Raw genomic sequence first — 23487 nt, 5'->3', positions numbered from 1 at the left:
CTTGGTCTTGTTCCAACTTTATCAAAACAAACAGAAAATCTTGTGCTCAACTGTTTGTATTGTGCCATAGTCCTTTAGGTGAAATTTGCAAAATACATTCCTAACAACTTAACAGAAGGGTGGCAATAATAGCCTAATAAAATCACTGTGAGCAGTGGAGGAGAAGACCAAATAAGCAGAAAAGTGTTTCAACAAGCAGAATCTACAATAAGATTAATCATAACATTAATTTTTATATTTATTATACTAAAACAAGCTAAACGTCATGGAAACATTCTATTGAGTGTTAGCATGATGGATAGCAAAACTGGTTTCTCTTCTAGAATTGAGCAGTAAATTTGGAGATTACCAGCCCAAATCTGGGTCTCACTATCATTTTCTGTAGAATTTAGTATTATAATAGAGACTATCATTAAATAGCTATTGTCATTAGGCTGAACAGATTTTTACTTGGCTCAGGCATGACAGGAGACAAGAGCTTCAAAACAATAGACTGCATTTTCACTTGTACTGTTAGATCTTGTTTTAACTGGATTTCGTTGTAAACTTAAAGAGGATCAAACACACAACACAAATGTTGACTTTTCATAAGGTATGAGATCATTTTTCCACAACTTCATACTACTTAACCTATACCATTAAAAAAAATGTCAAGGACAACAGGTTCCTTCACATCAGTATATATGGTCCATTATGCAGTGGAAGTGCAGATAATCTGAAACTTTCTTATTACTATAGATACATTATTATTAGGGGTGTCACGATACACAAATCTCACGATACGATATGTATCACGATTTTAAGGTCACGATACGATACGTATCGCAATACATAATTTTCGCGCCTTTTCATAGCATTACCTTACCGGCAACGTACGCGCTCGCTGATTGGTCCATCAAAATAGTCTAGCCAATCACAAAAGCTGTTAGTTTCCAACCTATTTTTGAAGTAAAGCTAGCTACATCTATTTATCGGAGCGGTCTCGTATAATTTTACTATCAAGACTTTGAAGGAGACGGATATAGCATAAAAAAATTGAATCGATAAAGTTTTAAAATAGGAATCGATACACGCAAGCATGTATCGTGTATCGTATCGTCAGTAAAAATGTATTGATGCATCGATACATTCGCGTATCGCGACACCCCTAATTATTATGCCATGACCTTAGTTTCTTTTAAGTAGAATATGTCTAACGAAACTGAATGGCAGTTGTCAAAAACAAATAAAAAATTGCGTATCATAGACATGTCCTGTCAAATAGGTAGATCTTGCCATGGCAGATGTGGTAATATGCAGTTGTTGAAGTATCACAGATGAAAGCATAGATGATAGAAGTTGTGTAAAATAAACACTAATAGTAACTTTGTGGCATTCAGCATATGTGCATCTATATTGCACATTCCATTCAGTCTTCAACAGTCTCGTATCTGAAACAAATACATACAATGTTTAAAAATACATTACACATACTCAGTCAAACAAACTGTAAAGATTAAAGATTGATTGACTGATTGACTGATTCACTGACTGACTGACTGACTGACTGAAATTCTATATACTGTCATGTCCTAATGCCAAAAATGTAATTTTCTGACTAAAATTGATATTTTATACTTATCCTGACTCATGCTTAATTGCTTGTCTTCTTCCTCTTGTGAACTATAGTGGAACACTTGAATTCCCTTTTGAAGCTCCCTTCAAAAAAGTGGACGTAAAATCACTCACCCCAGTTGCCTCCCTTGCATCCATCTTTTGGCGCGAAAAGGTCACATGATCGGCCATGCTTTCTCACTCTCTCCGTTATTTCGAGCCCTGACACTTGGCTAACCTCATGAGTCAGGATAAGTATAAAATATCAATTTTAGTCAGAAAATTACATATTTTTCCTTATCCTGATTCATGCTTAATTGCTTGTAGAATCCGACGGAAACGGTGGTGGGTCAAGCCACTCAGGATTCTCTGCTGATTTACGTCCTTATACCACCTTGGGAACTTCTAGTGGCATTTGTCCTTTCTTCCAGCTTCCTCTGATGAGTGGGGGTTTATGACTGCTTTCAACTCTAGCATGTTGATGTGTAGCTTCTGCTCCTGATTCAACCATTTTCCCGATGCCACTTTGTTGTTTAAGTGAGCTCCCCATCTTTGGTGGGACGCATCTGCGTAGAGATGTGTGTTGGATCCCGGCTCTGCTAAGTAGGTTCCTGCGCAGACATTCGACTTCTGTGTCCACCATAATAAGTATGGTTTCAGCTCGTTCGGTAGGACGACTGGATCCAGACTGTCTAGATGATCGTTGACTCTGCCAGTCTCGTAGTGGTAACGGAGAGAGTAGTGTTTGCGATATCATCTGTTGTATCTTGATCCAACGGTCCTCCGGGACTAATAGACGATTCGTTGAAGTGACGATTCGTATTCCTAGGAATTGTAGATCCTGTGTAGGCTCTAATTCCGATTTGAGATGATTTACTAACCACCCTAGTTGAGTGAGTAGCTTGATCGTAAACGTCAGTTGTCGTCTGAGTAGATTGGGATCTTGATAAGCTTGAATCCCGTCGTCGAGGTTAAACGCACTGCGTAGACCTTGATGATGTAGGTAACTGACTATGGGCTTTGTCACTCGAGTAAACAACGAGGGGGCCGACGATATTCCAAACGGTAGTACCTTCCACTGGTAGTGGCGTCCGTTGAATAGGAATCGTAGGTACTTCCTTGAGTCCTGATGTATTGGGATGTGAAGATACGCATCCTGCAGATCTATGCTGGCTAGATAATCAGACGGACGGATAATCTGTCTGAGTTGTGGAAGATGTACCATTTTGAATCTTGCGGGCCTTCTTAGATAATCCTGGTTGAACTTTTTCATGTTGTAAATCAGTCGGAACTTTTCTTTTGAGTTTTTCTTTGGGACCAGAAAAATCGGGGAGTAGAAACCTGGTGTGACGATTTGTATTTCTTCAATTGCCTTCTTGTCGAGTAGAGTTGTAATGGCATCGAGTAGTTTCTCCTTCTGATCGGTAGCATAGTTGTACATCTGAGGAGTGCTTGTTAAAGATGGAACCGCTTGCAGTTCTATCTTGTAACCTCTGTGCAGTATCTGGGATACATAATCGTCTTGTAGAATTCCCCAATTCTTCCAGTACAGTTGAAGGCGTCCACCCACTGGTGAGGGTTGTATGGGAACGGCTGGGGGTGGAAGACTCCAGTCGTTCCGACCCTGTCCATCAACATCTAAAGTTCCTAGCACCTCTGAATCCTCTGCCTCTTCCAGGGTTACCTCTAGGAGCTCCGGTGGGGAGACGAAAAGAATCCTTGTATCCTTTGGAAGTGCCGTATTTCTTGTCTCTAGCTCTCTGTATCCCTGCAAATTTAGATTTGCCAGAGTAGCGCTGTGACGTCTGTCTGATAACGGTGGCCAGTGTATCGATGGACTTGATCATCATCACTTTCCTGGACTCCTTCATAACTTCTTTAGCCACGTACTCAATTTCTCCTGCGAAGATATTCGTTTCTGCCCATGGAGCTCTGAATAGTGGTTTGGTAAACTTCTCACTCCATTTACAAGTTGATAGTAGACCTTGTCTGCGTAGCAGTGTTAATCCCGCTGATGTAGACGCTAGATGTTCTGACATGAACTGTTGGTCTTTCTTTTGGGTTAATAAAGCTGAGTAGATAATATGATCTTCTTCAGATGTAGAGTTTGCAAACTTCGCAATTAGGGTTTCGTTGATGGCCCTTGACCTGGCTAGTCCGAAGAAGGTACGTCTAGTGGTAGTGTCTAGTTGCTCTAGCTTCTTGTTCTCCACTTTATAAGTCCTGACGCGAGTGTCATTGATGAGTTTATAGTTTTCATCTACTTCTCGGGCCTTCATGAAGGGTACCATATTGTGTAGTGAAAATCTCTTAGCATTAAACGGTGGAATGCTTTGACTCTGATACTTCGTTGCCTCCCTGAAGGCTGAGTTGAGGTTATCTGGGACGTCTAGTACCCGCTTAGGGTGGTAGCGTTAGCGTGTCACAATCGTCGTTAGACATCATGTACGTGTAGGCTTCATTATTCTCCTTGGAGGGTGTTGCAAGCTCCAGACCATTAGCCATCCATGATTTGATCTCTGTATCTGAGAAGATAACTCTTCCATCATCCTCCGGTTTCGATATGTCAAGTTCCGAAGGTCGTTGCTGTTGGTCCTGATCTCTAGGTGGAGATCTATGAGTAGACCTGCGTGTAGGCATTCATGAATGCCTAATTGGAGATGTACTAGGTGATCTATATCTGCGTGGTGACGACCATGAAGATCTTGCCGAGGACCTGCACGATGGTGACCTGTCTCTGTAAGTTGAATGCCTTCGTGAAGGCATATAATCTCTTCTGCGTGGTGAACGAGTAGACCTCTGGTGTTTGAGTCCGAGGATGAAGATGATCTGCGATGACTTCGCGAATGCTCCTCGTCTGTAGCAGATGTTCTATCTTGGTTGTTGGTTCCAAGAGTGCCTTCACCAGTGGTCCTCCTGCGAATGCTTTCGCGAGATTCGTCACGATCATTGTTGTCCTCCTGGGCGTTCCCTTCACAAACGTTATCTTCACGCAGGTTGCGTACTTTATCCCGTTGAGGTGTAGACGATGTTTGTCCTCCTTGCAGATTCGTCTGCTTTTCTGTAGACTTCTCCTGAGCGAACCTACATTCCATCAGGTCCATCATCTGCTGGGTAAACTGCTGCATATAGATGCCTGGTTGAAGTTCTGCGCTGATAACTGCTGTTGCTGTACAGATAATGCCGCATCTGATAAGGTTGAGGTGTCATCTAAGGACTGCCTGTCCTCTCTGGTAGTTGCAGTCTGCGCAGATAGGCCGTCTGACTACGTAGATATAGTTGCAGACGTCAGTGTAGAAGAAGACCTAGTCTTCTTCCACGTCGGTACTTCAGGGATGAGGATCGACGGATCATCGTACACGTCTGCTTCGTCCGATGGGTTGATATCTGCGGCGTGATATCTTCTTCGCTGCCCCCATAGACGACTTGATTGTAGACTTGTCTGAAGACGTCTTAGTCCTCGGAGCAGACGGTGTCCTGGTTTTCTTAGACTGCGACGAGGATTGTTGAGTCGAAGATGATCTTTTCCTAAGGCCGGAACTCTCAATTCTCTGCTCAGCAGACGTCCCCCGGCAGCACACTGGAATGATGAACCTCAACAGACAACAACCCACGGTTATAAGCGCATTCACCCTGTTGAGACATGACTAATAACTGCCGTCTCAATTTGTCCTTGGCACGTCTATGAACAGAATATAAATAATTAGAAAATTCAATTTGAGATAAATGCTGACAAATATTACAGAGGAGTCTGGAAGAACATATAGAAGTGCAGTTAGGACATAGTAAATGCAGATCAGACGCCGACAATTGAAACCTGCAAGAAATGCAAGTCTTCATGAAATGTAAACAAGTTGAGACATGTTGTCAACAACATGAAAAACGGACAAATTTAGAATTAATTTCAAACCATCCTTGATAAAGCCCTTATACAGCTAATTTAGTATAAAAGCCTAAAGGATATATAGGTATAGGGGACCCAGACGCTCTCACAACCATCCACTAGTGCGAAGAAGGAGAGAGTGAGAAAGCATGGCCGATCATGTGACCTTTTCGCGTCAAAAGATGGATGCAAGGGAGGCAACTGGGGTGAGTGATTTTACGTCCACTTTTTTTGAAGGGAGCTTCAAAAGGGGATTCAAGTGTTCCACTATAGTTCGCAAGAGGAAGAAGACAAGCAATTAAACACGAGTCAGGATAAGGAAAAATAACTACTTTCAGTTGAATTCTGCAATGGTTCCCACCAAAACACAACGTTCATGAAAAGTTCTCAAGTGTCTTGTACGACAAAAACCATGCTTACTTGCAAAGTCTTTTTCTTAGCTCCTTCAGCTGTTCGTTCTTCTTCATGAGCATCTGCTTGAGGTTCTTGAATGGATTGGTCTGACTCACTTTCTTCTCCAATTCCTAAAACGAGTGGACACACTTTACACTGCTGTTTCCTCCAGGCCATCAATCCAAGGGAGATAACTCAACATTACAAAGCACCAGTCAAAGCATCTATCATGAATATTTTTCATCCAGAACTGAGGAGCAATCAGACGTAATATTGATTTGACGATGTATGGCATAAAACATCACCAGATGTTGTGATACTTGTTATTTGTTTGCATTTTTCATCCATTGAAAGCATTTAACTACATTATCACTAAAAATGTCTTTGAATAAGTCATTTTGTTCAAATTGAATGCACCAGGATCTGACACAACACAGATAACAATTAAATTACGCCAATATCACCAATCTAGATTAAACCAAGCTTTTAAGTATGTACTTAAATTAGCAGTATGGATCTTAGTGTTCAAGCAGAAAATAATAGCAAACCCCCAAAAATGAATGAATCTAAAAAACATATTTAGACACTGCAAACACTGAAAGGCAAAAAGTCAGTGTCATTACCTTCTCAGCCATTTCCAACATCTCTCGTATTCTGAGAAGTTCATGTTTTGTACCAGCAAGGTCAGACTCCATATTGGCCTCGTTCAACTGTCCCTTCTTGCGAGTCTACATACAAAATTACATTACACTATCGGTTAACAAAGTACAATAAGCCAATCTATCAGAATGTATATTTTTTTGTTTCTTCACAGACAATGCTACTTTAAATAAAAGAACATGAGTCAAATTGTGATAACGAAAATTTTCCTTTCACTAACAGAATGGGAGCTGAAAGTTGGTTGAAAGACATTCTTAGGGCTGTGGTGATGACCAACAGTAATAATCAAGATGAATCTAAGATCAGCAAATCCTGCAGTTCTAAGGGGCATAAACCTTCACAGTAAACATGACACCACAGAGCCATTTGTACCAGTAATAGTTATATTATATGGAACTACCATTACAAGACCTTACTAGAGCTTACTAGACCAAAGTTTTACAAGACTCAGGCTTTGGACTAATGGTCAAAGTCATGGACTGTGCAATGTATGTAAACTGAAATCAATCTGGTTTCTTTAACGCCAGGAGCTTATCTTACAGAATCTAATGCTGTCTCCATGTCAGACAACTTCCTCCTCATCTCCTCCGAGTCGTCACCTCCCTGTAAACATGGCATTGTTGATAAGGCTAAAACTTACACATGATATTTAAGTCATAATTTATATAAATTAATTCATAATCAATATGATCAAAATAATTATCTTTATATCTGTGTTCTTATGCATATGTTGCAACCAATACCAATAATTGTATCTGGCGACAGATTTCCACTTTTGCTTCATAACATAAGACAATCTTAAGATATATTAACCAGTTTTTCAACAGGTGTAGTTATAATTAGTGAGAGAGTTTGGCTTTATACCATTTTTAACAGTTTTCCACTTAAATCTCAGCATGTAAGCTTCATTAATAGAAAATTTTCAATAAATTGGGATATCCATGCACACTGTTATTCATTTGATGAAACAAACTTGGATATGGAGTTGATAAACCTAGAAACATTATCTAGAGTCAAACTCACAATCATCGTTAACAGTTGTAAAGACTTGCCACTGCATCAATTAAATGCCTTCATCCAGTATATCATCACATTTGTAACCAATCAAATGTAAACATTTCTTATACATAAATGATTATATTCTTCTTCTATGAGTACAAATTACCAGTTTAAAACATGGGGTTTTAAAACATGGGGTTTTCATGGTTACAGATGTCACTGAACTTGATGCTGCTCCACTTCTTGAAATGGCAATGTTAGAATAATAACAATAAGACAAAGTCATCAATATTCCCCTCAACGGCAAAATACTCTTTATGAATATGTCTACTAGTTATGATTACCGTATATGACCGTGCATAAGACGACCCCATGGATAAGACGACCCCAAAACTTGACCCTTAAAATCAGTGTCAAAATGGTATGTTTCGTGCATAAGTCGATCCTCTGCGATGGGGTCCTAATCGCGGCAAACACAGACCACAGACAACTGGCAGTTACCAATAATTATAACTTTGGTCCACATTATTCAAAGAATTCACAGTCATATATATTGAGTCTACTCACGGATCGAAACGAGGTGTAGTTGACAGAAAATGCATAATATATTTTGCTTCTCTAAATATCATATTTATTGTAGCAACAAACTGGCTTGCTTATTTTACCCCATTCAACAATCACGAACTGATTACCGCCTCGTTTTCCATTGACTGCTAGTTTACAGTAACATCGGTAAAAATGTGTGAATTTAAATGGCTTCCGTATTTTACCCCATTCCATGTGCGTACAACTTCTGCTTACCACGTTCATGAGGGTCCGTATAACCTTAGTGTTAATTATATATATTTTACATATATGGTATGTCAAATGTTTTGGAGTGTATACAGCAAAGTGGAAGGATAGTATTGAAAGGTTTTTAAGATCTGCTCCAGAAATGAGCACTACAAACAAATTAAGTTGAAGCCTAACTTGTTGCCATGGAAATGCAACAAGATGACATCCTCATAGTCACAGCCTAAGTCACGTTTCCATGGAAACCGCAAAAAATAAAATTTGCATCTGGATCTAACCCCCAAAAGGCACATCTAGGGATCATGGTTGACATCTGTACCAAGTTTGGTTAAGCTATCACGAATAGTTTAGGAGATATGCTTCGGACAAAGTGAGACGGACGGACGGAACTCATTTCTATATCCCCCGCAACTTTGTTGTTGCGGGGGATAAAAAAGGAGAGGAGAAATTGGGTTTATCCTTAACTCTCTAGGAAGATTCTCTATAAACCATGTATAGTGAGTGAGTTTGTTTTTATGCCGCTTTTAGCAATATTCCAGCAATATCACAGAGGGGGACACTAGAAATGGGCTTCACATATTGTACCCATGTGGGGAACTGAACCTGGGTCTTCAGTGTGAGAGCAGACGCTTTAACCATTAGGCTACCCCACCGCTCCTCATGCACAGAATTGGTTGAGGTGGTAATAAAATGACATTTGTTTGAAAATCCTAATTTCTGTATGGCTACTACTGCAATCTTACCTGTCTTCCCTTCAAGCTGCCCATCTTGGCATTGAGTTTATCCAATTCCCCTGACATCTGGAGTTGTCTCTTCTGTTCATCACTCATCTGAAGACAAAAGTGACTTTGTGTCACAATGAACATGGCAGTAAAACAATGAATATGGTAACTTAGCATCTAGGACTGAGAGAGGGGAAAGAGGAGAGGGTCGTTATCCGCTTTCTAATTACTGATAGAAAAACATCTGTACAATAAAATGCATCATGAGTGAGTGAGTTGGGTTTAATGCTACATTCATCATATTTTTCAAACCCCAAAGTGATGTAGGTCTTAGATTGAATGAGTTTTAAGCTATTTTAAGCAGAATTCAAGCAACTTTGGGCTTGGGGGCACAAGAAATGGGCTTCACACATTGACCCATGTGGGAGACCTGAACCAGGGTTGCAACAAGTGGGCGTATTGACCACATGGCTACCCCACTGCTTCGCAGGTCTTATGTTTACTACTTTGGTGAAGCCATGAGCCATGATGTTTCTGGTGATCAAACAAATTAATCCATGCATCATGAAAAACACAATACAGGATTTACACTCTCGTCATAATACTTCACATGTTTAGACATACCTTCATACTTGCTTTGGAATTTTAAGTTGATAATATTCCCCATCAAATCAAGGATAAATCAGTTCCAAGTGAAAGGGATACCTTATGCCTAACTAACAGCAGTCTTCTCACTCGACAATGTGTGCATAAGGGCCCAATTTCACAAGAGGATTTTGCACTATGACTGTTAGTAGCTGTAGCTGACCATTTCCTTGTTAAATATGTAACTAAGATTGGCTGTAGATGGGTATCCCAGAGCATCCCTGATCTGTCAGTTTAAGTGTGCTTGTTTCACTTCCCTCATTCAAAGATCAGGGGACATAACTCACCTGAGCTTCATACAGCTTCAGTTTGCGTTCTAGTGTTTTATTCTCTTCTTCCAATTCTTCTATTTTCTGAAAAATATATCATTTATGTATGTATGTCAAAATTTATTTGTTGTGATTGTTAATGTAAGGAAATTATGCAATTGTGGGTAAAATGTTGAGTGCTGGCCAGTTTCTAGTGGCAAACATTAAAAGCGATTAATTTAGAGTTACCACCTTTGTCTAAACATGAACAGGACTGGCTGGACAATTCAAGAAGTTTCAGTATGACACAGTTTCAAGCAGACTAGCTGTAGCTAGGTTTGAGCGACACAAGGGCAATTCAAGGCCTTTGTGTCCCAACTTGTGTCATATTTACTCATCAAATGCAGACTTGATACCTAACTAAAAAAACGGACAGCTTGCAACAACATAATGACATTCCTGAGAAATTCCTGGGAAATCTTCATCCTGCATGAAAGCACACACTTGGGCCTATTACTATTGGAGCTGCCATTTATACTGCCTGTTTACAGTTGCTGAGTCTATCTTACTCTTGTGTGGCATTTTATTGATTTCACTCTCTAGTTGTATATGAACAGATTTCTGTTATGTTTCAAAACAAGATAAAATGGAATGCAAATGATTCACACCAGTCAGGATCATAGGCAACACTATAATATATTTAATTTGATAGCAATGTTGTCATGATAATTTATGTTTTCAATAGTGCTGGTATTGGCATACAACCTGCGATACGATACATCACGATACTAAAAATTTAGTCATGACGATATTGCCAAAGTATTGTGCACGTAAGACACGATATGATACGAATCCTGATACAAGGGTAGCGATATGATACATATCACAATACTAATATGTTTACTTCTATCACTAATTATAAAACACCTTAAGATCAAAACAAAACCAATTTTAAAGTATTTCGTCAAATTCCGCCAGCACTGTTCAATGTTAATTCGGAAATGAGATAATTAAATTTATACACAGACATGGTGAATGTTGATAACATGCGAGCACTATGTCTGACACAGTTCTTGACGTAAGAATTTCCAACAAAAAAGTTTACTTATGAAGGGAAAATACGTAAGCATATATTTTAATCATCAAACAAAAGTAAGTCTGTTTTCTTGACAGATTTCGCAATTTGGCAAGATTCAAAGATAAACATTGATGTATTGTGGCCCATGTGAAGTATCGTATTGGGATATACAACAATGTAAAACTTTGTATCGATTCACTGTATCGGCGGCCCATGGATCGATGCATCGTTGCGTATTGATGAATCGTCATGCCACCGGTTTTCAGCAAGGTAAAACATGTCAAATAATGTATTTTGTTAATGTTTCACTGAATATATTCAAAAATACATTAACTGTTGACTTTTAAGTGTATTCGTTACCCAATATTTATAATGGTTAGCAGTATTAGTGATATGTATCATATTCGCCTCATAGTGGATTCGTTGGAGCCCTAGTGTTGACAAACCTTGAATAAAAAGGGCAAACCAAGATTTCAATCCACAAATCATCTGGAATCATGTCATTCATTTGTATAGCACTTATTTCCATTCACTGCTCAGAAGCACTGAATTATTACCGGATAACTCAAGTTGCCTGTGAGGTGCTGGAAGGTTAATAATCACATGACTTGTCCCACCGGGTACCCATTTTCTGCTGGGTGAAAAGAGGCAATTTTGAACAAACTCACTTGCCTTAGGTGAGACCACATGTATCACATGTGCTTCGTTGTGGGGCAGGACTGAAGTCCTTGAATCTCTCAGGAGTCAAGCTGCCAAACATGGTCACCCATCCAAGAACTCTCAGCGCTCAGCGATGCTTAACTTCAACTGATTCGTGACCTGAGCTCTATGCACAGGACCGATGGGAAGCAACTAGGGCTTCAACGAGTCCATTTTTGTGGACTCGAGTACTCGAGGGATGAGACTCGACTCGGACCCGAGTACTCGAAATTCATACCTTTCAAGCAAACGATAGCGTAAATTGCATGACGTGTTCCGATCACACAAGTGAACACTTACTTCTTTCCGACTTCATATCGTCATGTGACTAACATTTCCTATTGGTCAGAATCAATATTTGGATGTTTACTTGACAAATGTTTTGTTCTTCGTACTTCTTGTACTGCCTGCAAAACGCAGTGATATACTGCACATGCGGCATTTTGGTTATTTTGCTCTTTTCTCTATCCAGATCAAGATATGCCCATACATATGATTTTTTATCTTCTCGATTATTTACAGACCGCCATATAGCTGGAATATTGCTGAGTCGCGGTAAAAACTCAACTCACTCACTCACTCTCCATGTCTATCAATTGTCAAGATAGTTACCTAATCATTTTAAGAAGTGAAATCTCAAACGATGTATAATAATTACTCTCATCTGCAGACTTGTAACAACTAATACCATACAGCCACACCCTTTGACGAGTAAGCTATTTAATCTAGGTGTTAATAAAAACATTATCAGATGGATTAAAAAATTCAGGGTACATAGCACTCAGTATGTCAGTGGCTATCAATCTTCTTTGCTCTCAACCTCTACTGGAGATCCACATGGCTGTGTTCCTTCATCCGTACTCTTCATTTTGTATACCAATGACTTTTACTTGTCAATTTATGACTTGTTCACTGTGAAATTTGCAGATGACGCCACTGTTGCTGGCCTAATTTCTGATTCTGAACATTATTATCGTCAAGACATTGACAAAACCGTAATGACAGTTTTTTATCAAACCTTTATTCAAAGTGTGTTGACCTACAATTTTCTATGTTGGTATGGGGATGTGTCTCATCGCAACAAAACCAAACTTTTCAAAATTGTTAATACTGCTTGCAAAATTTCTGGAGTGTCTTTTCGAGTATATTCCCTTTATCTATGAGCCAGATTGTCAAAAGGCAGCTAAAATTAGATTTGATAGTTGATATATTTGATCTCACCATTTTGAACTACTTCCTTCTGGGCTGCTGTCGATTACCTTCCCTCAAAACAAACAGAGCTAGACAGTCTTTCATACCATCAAGTATTAAGTGAATACAACAAATATTTTGAATCACACCATCATGTGATTAGAACTAGAATTATTCAGCCTCTTTACCTATGTGGTTAATTGAATTATATCATGTCAGATTTATTTGTAAATAGCATTCGTTTTCAGCATGTTATTGTGTATATTTTTGTGAACTGTGTATATATTCATTTTGAGACAGTTTGGATGTATAAGAATTTCCTCCGGGATAATAAAGTTATATCTTATCTTAATATTAGACGTTAACGGACGCTTCGTGCTTAGCACATTGCAGACAGTCTGTCAACGTCAAATAATTCGAGTTATCTCCCCTTTTCGAGTCCTCGAGTCCTTGAAAATGGACTCGAGTCCAGCTGAACCCGACTCGTCCTCGAGTACTCGAGTACCCGTGGAAGCCCTAGAAGCAACAATTACTTTGAATTACTGACAGGACCAACTGTGCCTCCACAGTAGTTGTAATTTAACTCTTGAACATACCATGTGTAACAAAGCAGTTCCACCCGTCTCGTTCAAAGGAGCAAGCTTTGATGGTATAAACTCTGTGTCTCTCTTTGTACCCGCAATTCACGCTCCTCAAATTCTTTGATTTGCTCCAAAAGATCTCTGTAAGGGTATATTTCAATAATTTCATATATAAATCAGATCAACCATCCCAGTAGTCATCACCGTCTGCATAAATAATGGCACACTTTTCAACAGTCTGAGTACAGATTATAACTCAGTGTCATAATAAGAGAAATTCAGAAAAATGCTAGAGCTATTTATCTTTAGACTAAATAGCATCAAATTACATTTGGCACCATACTGACAAATATGAATGGTATTTTCTTAAATTCATAGCACCAATAATTGTAATATAATTATATGGATCAATTTAAAAGTCATTTTATGTTACGTATCTGCTGCAAAGAACAATATAAACTGAGATTACTGTACATGCTTGTGTCATAATGATTTTATGAAACAATTTTCAGAATTCTTCTATTTTGCAAGCAGGAATGGATGCATAAGTCTGATGTGATTTGTAGTGAGTGAGTATGGTTTTACGCCGCTTTTTAGCAATATTCCAGCAATATCATGGCAGAGGACACCAGAAATGGGCTTCACACATTGTGCCCATGTGGGTATTTGAAACCGGGTCTTCGGCGTGACGAGCCAACGCTTTAACCATTAGGCTACCCCACCGCCCCTCAAACCCAGGACTTTGGGGTGACTTTTTGTAACTGGGACCAGTCCAGGACTACTGACTGATCCAATGTTTGGTTACATTACCTGTTTTCCAGCTCGGAGATATCAGCCTGCAGCTTGAGGTGCCACTTCTCTGCCTGTATGAACATCTGCCTCATCATCAGCACATTTGTGTGGGCCGTGTTGAGCAGCTCCGACTCGGCCTCGCTCCGGACCACTGTCTGCAGACCCTCCAACATCTCAGTCACCTCATCTATGGTGAATGTTCCTTCAGTCAACCTGGGAGTGAGTGTATCGGTTTAACTAAAACCTTTATTTGGAGCTTCAGCCATCGGATGAATAGAGGTTGAAACCCTGATTCATGCAGACCAAACTTGTTTACAAACCCAAGATAGACGATGGGTGGTGGCAAGATAGATGATGAGGTGGCAAGGTAACACATTCAGTAACTTGTATTTTGTGGCAAAAAGTGTAGGATCGAATATTGTGAGGTTATTTGTTTGAGTGGCATTCTAGAAGTTGGTGGTATAGAGATGACAAGACTTTATGGATGACAATGGCGATGTTTCATTTGATTGAAAACGGAATAAGAATCTATACTGAAACGTCGCCATTGTCATCATAAAGAAGTCGATCATCCATAAAGTCTTGTCATCTCTATTGTGAGGTTAGATCGGGGATTAACATTGTATTCATGACCATTACACATTATCATATATAGCATATGCATAAACAAGTGTGTGCCTATTTGTCCAAAACAGGATTAATGCTGGTTTTATACTGCTAGCCCACTGAGAATACCATGTCACAGTTTAACACAGATACCCCACTTAGGTACAGTATACTGACTCCAAGCCAAACAGTCTTTATCTTTTGTCAACTAAATGTCTTCTGGTGTGACATGGATGGGGACTGAATCACAAGTTTCAACTCTATTCAGATGTTTTAACCACCAGGACCCAAGGTTGTCAAGAGCATGAGTAGGCACAGTATTCTGAGTATCTTTACTGAGTTGGACCTCAGAACAATCCCAGTCAACTTTCATGTTAAATGTATGGATGCTCTGTGATGAGTAAGAGGTTTACAGCAAAAACAAAACTGTGACATAGTTCAAGTATTATAAGAATGTCGATATGGCAATCAGTTGTGGCATGACCTATTGAAATGGACTGAAAATAAAACTGGGGATAACACTGCCTTCAACATTTCAACACTGGACATGGAGGAGAGGTTCTTCAATTTAAACATCCCCTGTTGAGAGTCATCATTTTCAGTACTGAGTCTATCTACTGACTGACTGAGTTTGGTTTTATGCCGCTTTTTTAGCAATATTCCAGCAACATCACAGCGGGGAACATCAGAAATGGGGTTCACACATTGTACCCATGTGGGGATTTGAACCCGGGTCTTCGGCGTGACGAGCCAACACTTTAACCACTAGGCTACCCCACCGCCCCCGGAGTCTATCTAAATATATGTCACAACATGACTTCGTTGGAACAGATCTAGCATCATACATTGTATCCATGAACAGAATCAAACCCATGTCTGTGATGTGACAAGTTAATGTTACTACTAAGATTACCACTGTCCTGGAATAGAATTATGACAGCTGTTGCACTGACATCATTTCAGACATAGCCAAAATGTAGACAGCAGATGAAATAGTTGTACTACTTAGGATACACATCCTCAAATTGGAAGTTTTGCTGTATCTGTGTTTATGTAAAATACAAATAATTGAATGTCCTGACTTGTTGAAATGATGAAAAATTACCATTCTATGAACAGGATGAAACATTCAAGTTTGATCCTTACCGACTGTCTCGTAGTTCATCAAAACAGGCATCTACAGCCCGTAACCTCTGACCTCTTTGGTAACGTGCAAAACGGATGTAGTTGATCACCTGAGACTGGTGGTGCTGGTTCACTCCTAGTTCTGAAGCCTGCATGGTGATATTAATAGGGGGGTCAAGTGAAATAGTTTTGTGGTAACTTGTATAAGAAAATAAAAAAACAACAGACAAAACATGTTGTATTCTCCACACAAATCCCTGAGGTAATGTCTGTCTCTTTCTCGAAAAAACTGGTTGCCTTTCTTACCGACATGTGATCCACAGCACAGATTGTTCTCAGTTAAAGTTATGGTACTGTATTAAAAAAATGCTCTTAATTTCTTAATGCCATATGCACATGGCTTAAAAGTATCCTATTCTGACAGAAAGCATAATTGTCCATCAATTGAAATTTTAAAAAGATTGTAGTAAATTGTGATTTCTAGCCTGCACAGTTACAGTTTTAAATAGAGACTGAATATAATTTAACAAGAATAGGGCCCTATGAAGATGACGAAAATTGAGAGACATATATCATAGGCAATTGTAATTTGTGCTTATCAACATGTCATTTCAAAATCTAGATAAATCTATATTATGGTCATCAGTTGCACAACATCAGCACTGAAACACTGAAAAGATATGATAATGAGGTACTGTTGATCGATACAATGGATCAATACAGATATTTATTTCTGAAGAAATATTAACTTCAAAGCGTTTCTGATTAGCTCCAAACTCTAATATGTTCTTGAAGTATCTATTACACTATCTACTCTAGCAACATCTTAGGAATAATTTCATGTAAGACGGGTTGTACGTTGTCATTGTGGATAAAGAAATTGAACATACGAAAACAGCACTGCATAACGTGTCGGAAATCATCTGAAACCAAACATAAAAGTTTTTACCATTGTTAGTTAAGTTCAGGTGTTTGCTATTTGAAACAAAACGTTGGTACAAATATTCATGAATTATTTCCCAAGCAGGTTTGTGGACGGATGCGATGCTTCAACGAAACCGAGGCTAATGTAGGTGCGCACATATTGTAATAAATACAAAAACAAATCTTTCTAATTAATATGTATTTTTTTCGATTATCAAAAAGGGTTATAAACTTAACCTTGTATTCAGTTTATTTTTATCCAGTACAAACTAAGGGCGCACTCTAACTCCGAGGCGGTCACTCAAGATGGCGACGACAGGTGAGTGGGCAGCATGGCCTTGGTTGGCACATGGGAGGTGCCTATTCGTTTATGCCAAATGATCATTTAACGAGGATTTTGTTTATTGATTGTGTTTGATCTGGTCACCACGCGGAACGTATGGTAAAACGATCATGCAACTTGTAATCAACATACTAGACACATGAAGCCAACCATCCTACCCATACGGTGTCACATATGCACGTCCCAACCTGGCACTATCTCACAGAAGCTTTTACAGGACGTTCGATCAACTTCATAATGTCCAGTGTGTAATAGGTTTGGTCAACTAAGAGATCAGATCAATTGCTGGAGTGATAAATGCCCATGTTTGACTGCACCGTTCATGTAAAGATCTCACAAAGTCGAGACCCACTTTTGATGAATCAAATGATCACAATAATGGTATTTTAGTGTTACAATGAAACATATCTATCTAATTGCAGTAACGTTTAAGTCAACATGAAAATGTTTTGGCTAACTGATTGCGATTTTTGGATCTGCTGGGGTTATTTTCTTTCGCTCATTAATAGTCTATTGCCTGGTTCATTTGGTACATGCTGCTGATCATTTGAAACCATTTGGATAACACTTTTTTACTAAAATGAATTGATGGTCTGGGAGTTTTTATTTCTCAAGTTATTTTTCACATGTAAATATATACCATATCTGTGTCATTGTAAATAGTAATTTTGGCATGGCATTATTTGTTGAGAGGGTTAAGAAAGGTAATCCTTACTTGCAGGATTATAAGGTAAGGAGTAGAGTAATAGGTAAAACAAATACTACAGTTCTGTTGTCGTAGGTTAATACTCAGCAGTACTATTATGTTATATCATGATGTTGCAGGTTTGGACAAGAATATGTTTTGATTGCTTACGAGTCTGCTACAAAAGTAATTTTTTTAATGGTTTCTTGAGGAAATTATTATCCTATATGAGACATTTTGGTGTTTTCAGCCTCAATGAAAAATCATGTATATTATGAATCCAACAATAATATAGAGAATCCCACTATGAAATATAAGTTGTAATGAAAGTTTTACTTTTAAGTGAATATTTCTTTATCAAAAGATGTCTTGCAGGCACTTATTGATATCGACTTTGACACTTGATGCGAAAGGAAAGTATATAGTGCAGCCCTTCGTATCAAGCTATACCTTAGCCAGGCCTACCAAAGGAAACTTTCCCTCTGTGCCGAAAAACGCAGAAAAGCCCACATTAATCGTGGAAATAGCAACATAAACATAATACCTCGCTACTGAAACAGTAAAAACGGCAACTTTAAATCGCTAACACTGCATCATAAAACGAGGAGCCCTCAACTTCGATTTTGCGCATGCGCACATGGAAGAGGAAGTCTCTACCGCATGTTGACATTTTCCACTTTGGGCAAAAGTTACATTCCTTTTTAAGTATTTCTTTTCTGTTATTTGGCATTTATCATGATACTTGTGTGCACACTTTTTTAGTTTACTTTCCATTCGTTTGAAACGATTGACAGCAATTATTTCGACATATTTAATACTTCTTCCACGCGAGGCGATTCACAGTTGCTCGGAAATTGGAAAGAAGCCCAGATCGTAATGCGCATGCGCTTGCGCAGTAGAGGTCAAAGTTCACTGATATAAAAATGTTGCAGTTTCATAGTTTTTCGTTGCCGTTTTTACTGTTTCAGTAGCGAGGTAATGTGTTTATGTTGCTATTTCCGTGATTAATGTGGGCTTTTCTGTGTTTTTCTGCACAGTGGGAAAGTTTTCTTTGGTAGGCCTGTTAGCTGCAGTTTGTTATGTGTCAAGCATTTTATCAGTCATACTTGCAATCACAACATTTGTTTGGATCTTTTATGAAATAAAGAACAAATTATGTTTATGACACATAAGAATAGATGTTTTGACGCAAAGTTGTCAAGGTCACCATATGAAAATTAAAGATATTTTTTTTACCCCCAGTGAAAGGATGCAATATTTCTTTAAATACATTTTAGCATACTTTTCAAGCTTGTAATTGGGGTTTTCAGTTGTGATCTTTGACTTTTTAGTATCAACACTTCAGCTGAAACATCACAATATATCAATACAGTGTAAGGAATGTTTGTTTTTATTCCCCGCCGCGCGTTTGGCGCGAAGCGGGGGATATAGTATTAGGCTCCGTCCATTCGTACGTATGTACAATTTGGAATATCTTAAGAACCGTTGACTAGATTCTAGTCATATTTGGTACCTAGGTTCATCACAGTATAAGAAAGGTCCCAGTCAGGTTTGGTGACCTTGACCTTAATTCCAAGGTCACAAGGGGACTTTAACGCTTTACTCTTGTCAGCGAGATATCTCAAGAACCATTCACTAGATTTTCTACATATTCAACACCAAGCTTTATCTAGGGAAGGCGCAGGGCTCAGTCGATTTTGGTGACCTTCACATAATTTTCAAGGTCATGGTGACACTTTGAAGATTTCAGCATATTAACCTGCATGTTATGCTTGTCAGCGAGATACCTCGAGAACCATTCACTGGATTTTCTCCATATTTCATGCCAAGCTTCATCCAGGGAAGGCGCAGGGCCCAGTCGATTTTGGTGACCTTCACTTAATTGTCAAGGTCACAAAGACACTTTGAAGATTTCACCATGTTAAATTGCATGTTAAGATAGTCAGCAAGATATCGCAAAAAACATTCACTGGGTTTTTTTCATATTTGACACCAAGCTTCATCTAGTGAAGGCGCAGGGCCCAGTCAATATTGATGACCTTCACCTAATTTTCAAGGTCACTGCGACACTTTGAAGATTTCATCATGTTAACCTGAATTCACTGGATTGTCTTCATAGACTTTCAAGACTTTCCTTGAATGTTTTTCAATAAGCAATTTCTTCAGTACCATTTTGGCATATTTCATACACTATGACATTCATGTCAAGGTCAAAGTGAGTCTTGAAAATATGTGTGTGTTTGAACAACTAAAGAGCAAGATATCAAGAGAGGTTGACTGGTCATATTATAAACTTTCATTACTTTCTAAGTTTGATTTGATAATTTGCGGCGGGGAATTATGTCACCTTAGTGACAATGCTTGTTTGTTCTTGTCTTAGACACAACTGACCATTTACATAGATAGATAGAATATGTTGATATGTAATGTACCTTGATCAGTATTGATCATATCAAAGTGGTTCCATGTCATTTGAGTGCTGGGTGAAAGTATAATGAAAGTCGTAAACACTTAAAGTTACAGTCTTCCCTAACTCAAGTTGATAGGCTTGGGGAGTTGCCCCAAACAGGATTGATATTCATAATATGTTTTTTGTCAAAAGGCATACACAATACATTTTAGGTAATTGTGAAGATCTGGGTTCTCATTGGCCTCCAGCCATGGTATGATGGTATAATGTCCCCATTGCGTAAATCAGTGCTCATGATCTAAATCACTGGTTTGTCTGGTAAAGTTTCAGTTATTTACAGATTTTAGTCATATAGTAGGAATAATGCTAAATTTTAAACACTAAATGAACAAACAAGCTGAAGCTATGTGGTAAAATGTTCAACTTGCATCACTATGGGCACACAGCCAAAGTTAAGCTGACACAGTGATGTAAATATAGTTCTGTTCAAGGAAGTTTAAAACAAAACGCATTCATTAAATAGTAAACAATATTTCTCAGCAGTTACCATAGTTAGTAAAGATGCCACGATATGCTTTCCTTATATATTAGTGGTGGTCTGATTATTTCAAATAATCGAAGATTGGTCGCAGTGACTAAACGACCAAGCAATCGATCATGTTTTCTCATAATCGAACACAAACAATTCCGGAACACTTGTTTTCATTAACAGTATTTTTCACTAGGTTGGTTTTGTCTGTTACATTTCATAAGCACTACAAGCTCGTTCCAAGTCATGATTATACCCCTCAACGCGTTTTGCGGGGGGTATTAAAATGGAGTCCGTCCGTCTGTCAGTCCGTGCACATTTGTCTTTTCCGGAGCAGAACTCTAAAACTGTTCACTATTTCTTCACCAAACTTGGCACATAGATAGATCTGGTGGTGTACTGGTGCCTTTTGGTAGTTTTGGAATTCTGAATAAAATATTTTTGGCGTTTCCGTGGCAACAAGTTTTGACTTGGCCTGAAATTGGTGGTAGTGCTCTTTTCCGCCGCAGAACTCTAAAACCGTTAACTATTTCTTCACCAAACTTGGCACATAGATAGATCTGGTGGTGTACTGGTGCCTTTTGGTAGTTTTGGAATTCTGAATAAAATATTTTTGGCATTTCCATGGCAACAAGTTTGACATAGACTGAAATTGGTGATAGTGCTCCTTTCCGGAGCAGAACTTTCAAAACCTTTCAATACTCTCCTTCCACTTTTCTATATACACACCTAAATATTTGACATAATCATAACTCGGAGACATAATCATGAAAAGTATTTTGCCATTGCGGGTGATATTGATGACTTTGTCTTCTTGTTTGTGTTTCCATGGCAACAATTTTGACTTCAACTGAATTTGGTGGTAGTGCTCCTTTCTGGAGCAAAATTTCGAAACCTTTCAGTACTCACCTTCCACGTAGACATATTCATGAAGAATATTTTGCCATTACGGGGGATATTGATGACTTTGTCTTCTTGTTATCCCCTGCAACGCGTTTTGCGGGTGGTATTAAAATGGACTCCGTCCGTCCGTCGCGTGCGTGTGTGCGTCCGTCCGTCCGTCCGGGCGCATTTGTCTTTTCCGGAGCTGAACTCTAAGACCGTTCAATATTTCTTCACCAAACTTGGCACATAGATAGATCTTGTGGTGTACTGGTTCCTTTTTGGTAGTTTTGGAATTCTGAATGAAATATTTTTGGCATTTCCATGGCAACAAGTTTGACTTAGCCCGAAATTGGTGGTTGTGCTCTTTTCCGGAGCAGAACTCTAAAACCGTTCAATGTTTCTTCACCAAACTTGGCACATACATAGATCTGGTTGTGTACTGGTGCCTTTTGGTAGTTTTGGATTTCTGAATAAAATATTTTTGGCCTTTCCATGGCAACAAGTTTGACATAGACTGAAATTGGTGATAGTGCTCCTTTCTGGAGCAGTACTTTAAAAACCTTTCAATACTCTCCTTCCACTTTTCTATGTACACACCTAAATATTTGACATAATCATAACTCGTAGACATAATCATGAAGAGTATTTTGCCATTGCGGGTGATATTGATGACTTTGTCTTCTTGTTCCTTATTTTTTTGCGCATTAACACATTTCATAAATGACGCTAACCAATTATTTTCGATGATTGATCGGTTGTAATGAACCAATCATCAATTATGAGATTTTAACCAATTCCCAACACTATTATACATCAATATAAATCACAAAATTTAAGTCACAATATAGTGCAGATCGTGATACTTCAGTTGGAACATTCTGCTTATATGTCTAACTTCAATCAAGTAATCAAAATGTCTACATGCTCTTTAATGTTGCCTATTATATAAGAAGTTGCCAGTCAGTTAGTATTTTACCCACGTGCCTTGTTAACTTAGATGCATGGAGATGGTCTTGAGGTTAAAATGTTAGCTCATCATGCTAAGGTTCCATGATTGATGCACTGCATGAGTAAAAAGTGTCCTCTTTTGTAGTAATGTTGTGGTGCATATATGAAACGAAACACAAGATTACTGATACGCTATTAAATTCCATTCAGTACTCAAAATGTACTCTTAAGTTTATCCAGTACTCCTATATTGAAAAAATAAGGAGTACGTACTCCTGATGTTGAAAACTTATCTGGAGCCCTGGATAGAAAATTGAAACATAAATAGAAATACATGTGTACACTTGTGAACTGTATAAAACCCCGTTTGTGAATAATTAGTAAAGGACTTCCCACATGCCAGACTAATTCATAGCTTCAATAAATCTCAATGTACAACCAGCCGCTTGGTATGATTGTGTCAAACATGAGGTGATCAGTAGCCTTATGGTTAAAGTGTTTCCTTGTCATGCCGGGTTTGATTCCCCACTTGGGTACAATAAGTATAGCCCATGTCCCCAGCTGTGATATTGCTGGAATATTGCTAAGAGGAGAGTAAAACCATACTCATTTACTCACCATTTCAAACCCCATATTTCCCAACCTTGTACACTAGATTTTACTCGTGGGCTGTCAAAGCGCATCAATACATTGATTACAAATAATATACATTGCTCTACACTTGCAGTCTCCTATTTTAACTCCTAGTCCAAAACC

The 23487-nt window shown here is 38.6% G+C and overlaps 2 protein-coding genes across 4 annotated transcripts in view; one reads left to right on the top strand and one right to left on the bottom strand.

Moving 5' to 3' along the window:
- Positions 1-1132: 1132 nt before the first annotated feature.
- LOC124272492 (leucine zipper transcription factor-like protein 1) lies at positions 1133-17056 on the bottom strand. The gene is given in 11 exon segments (XM_046707689.1): positions 1133-1430; positions 5897-6000; positions 6493-6597; positions 7070-7132; positions 9064-9150; positions 9975-10040; positions 13500-13585; positions 13588-13625; positions 14295-14489; positions 16029-16156; positions 16957-17056. Coding segments are annotated over 11 exon segments (897 nt in total). The 5' UTR covers positions 16960-17056; the 3' UTR covers positions 1133-1408.
- Positions 17057-17170: 114 nt separating this feature from the next.
- LOC124272491 (eukaryotic translation initiation factor 4B-like) overlaps positions 17171-23487 on the top strand; it is a 32022-nt gene continuing 25705 nt past the window's right edge. For 2 of the 3 annotated variants that reach the window (XM_046707688.1, XM_046707686.1), the window contains exon 1: positions 17172-17250. In XM_046707688.1, the coding sequence (XP_046563644.1) occupies positions 17238-17250 (13 nt within the window). In that variant the 5' untranslated portion in view covers positions 17172-17237. Of the gene's footprint in view, positions 17251-23487 lie in introns of all 3 variants that reach the window. The other variant, XM_046707687.1, reaches the window with a different exon arrangement.

The sequence above is a fragment of the Haliotis rubra genome, unplaced genomic scaffold, assembly GCF_003918875.1.
Source record: "Haliotis rubra isolate DU_JTF1 unplaced genomic scaffold, ASM391887v1 Scf17, whole genome shotgun sequence".
Classification (NCBI taxonomy): Eukaryota; Metazoa; Mollusca; class Gastropoda; order Lepetellida; family Haliotidae; genus Haliotis; species Haliotis rubra.
The sequence above is the reverse complement of the archived record's forward strand: the minus strand, read 5'-3'. Positions and strand labels throughout refer to the sequence as shown.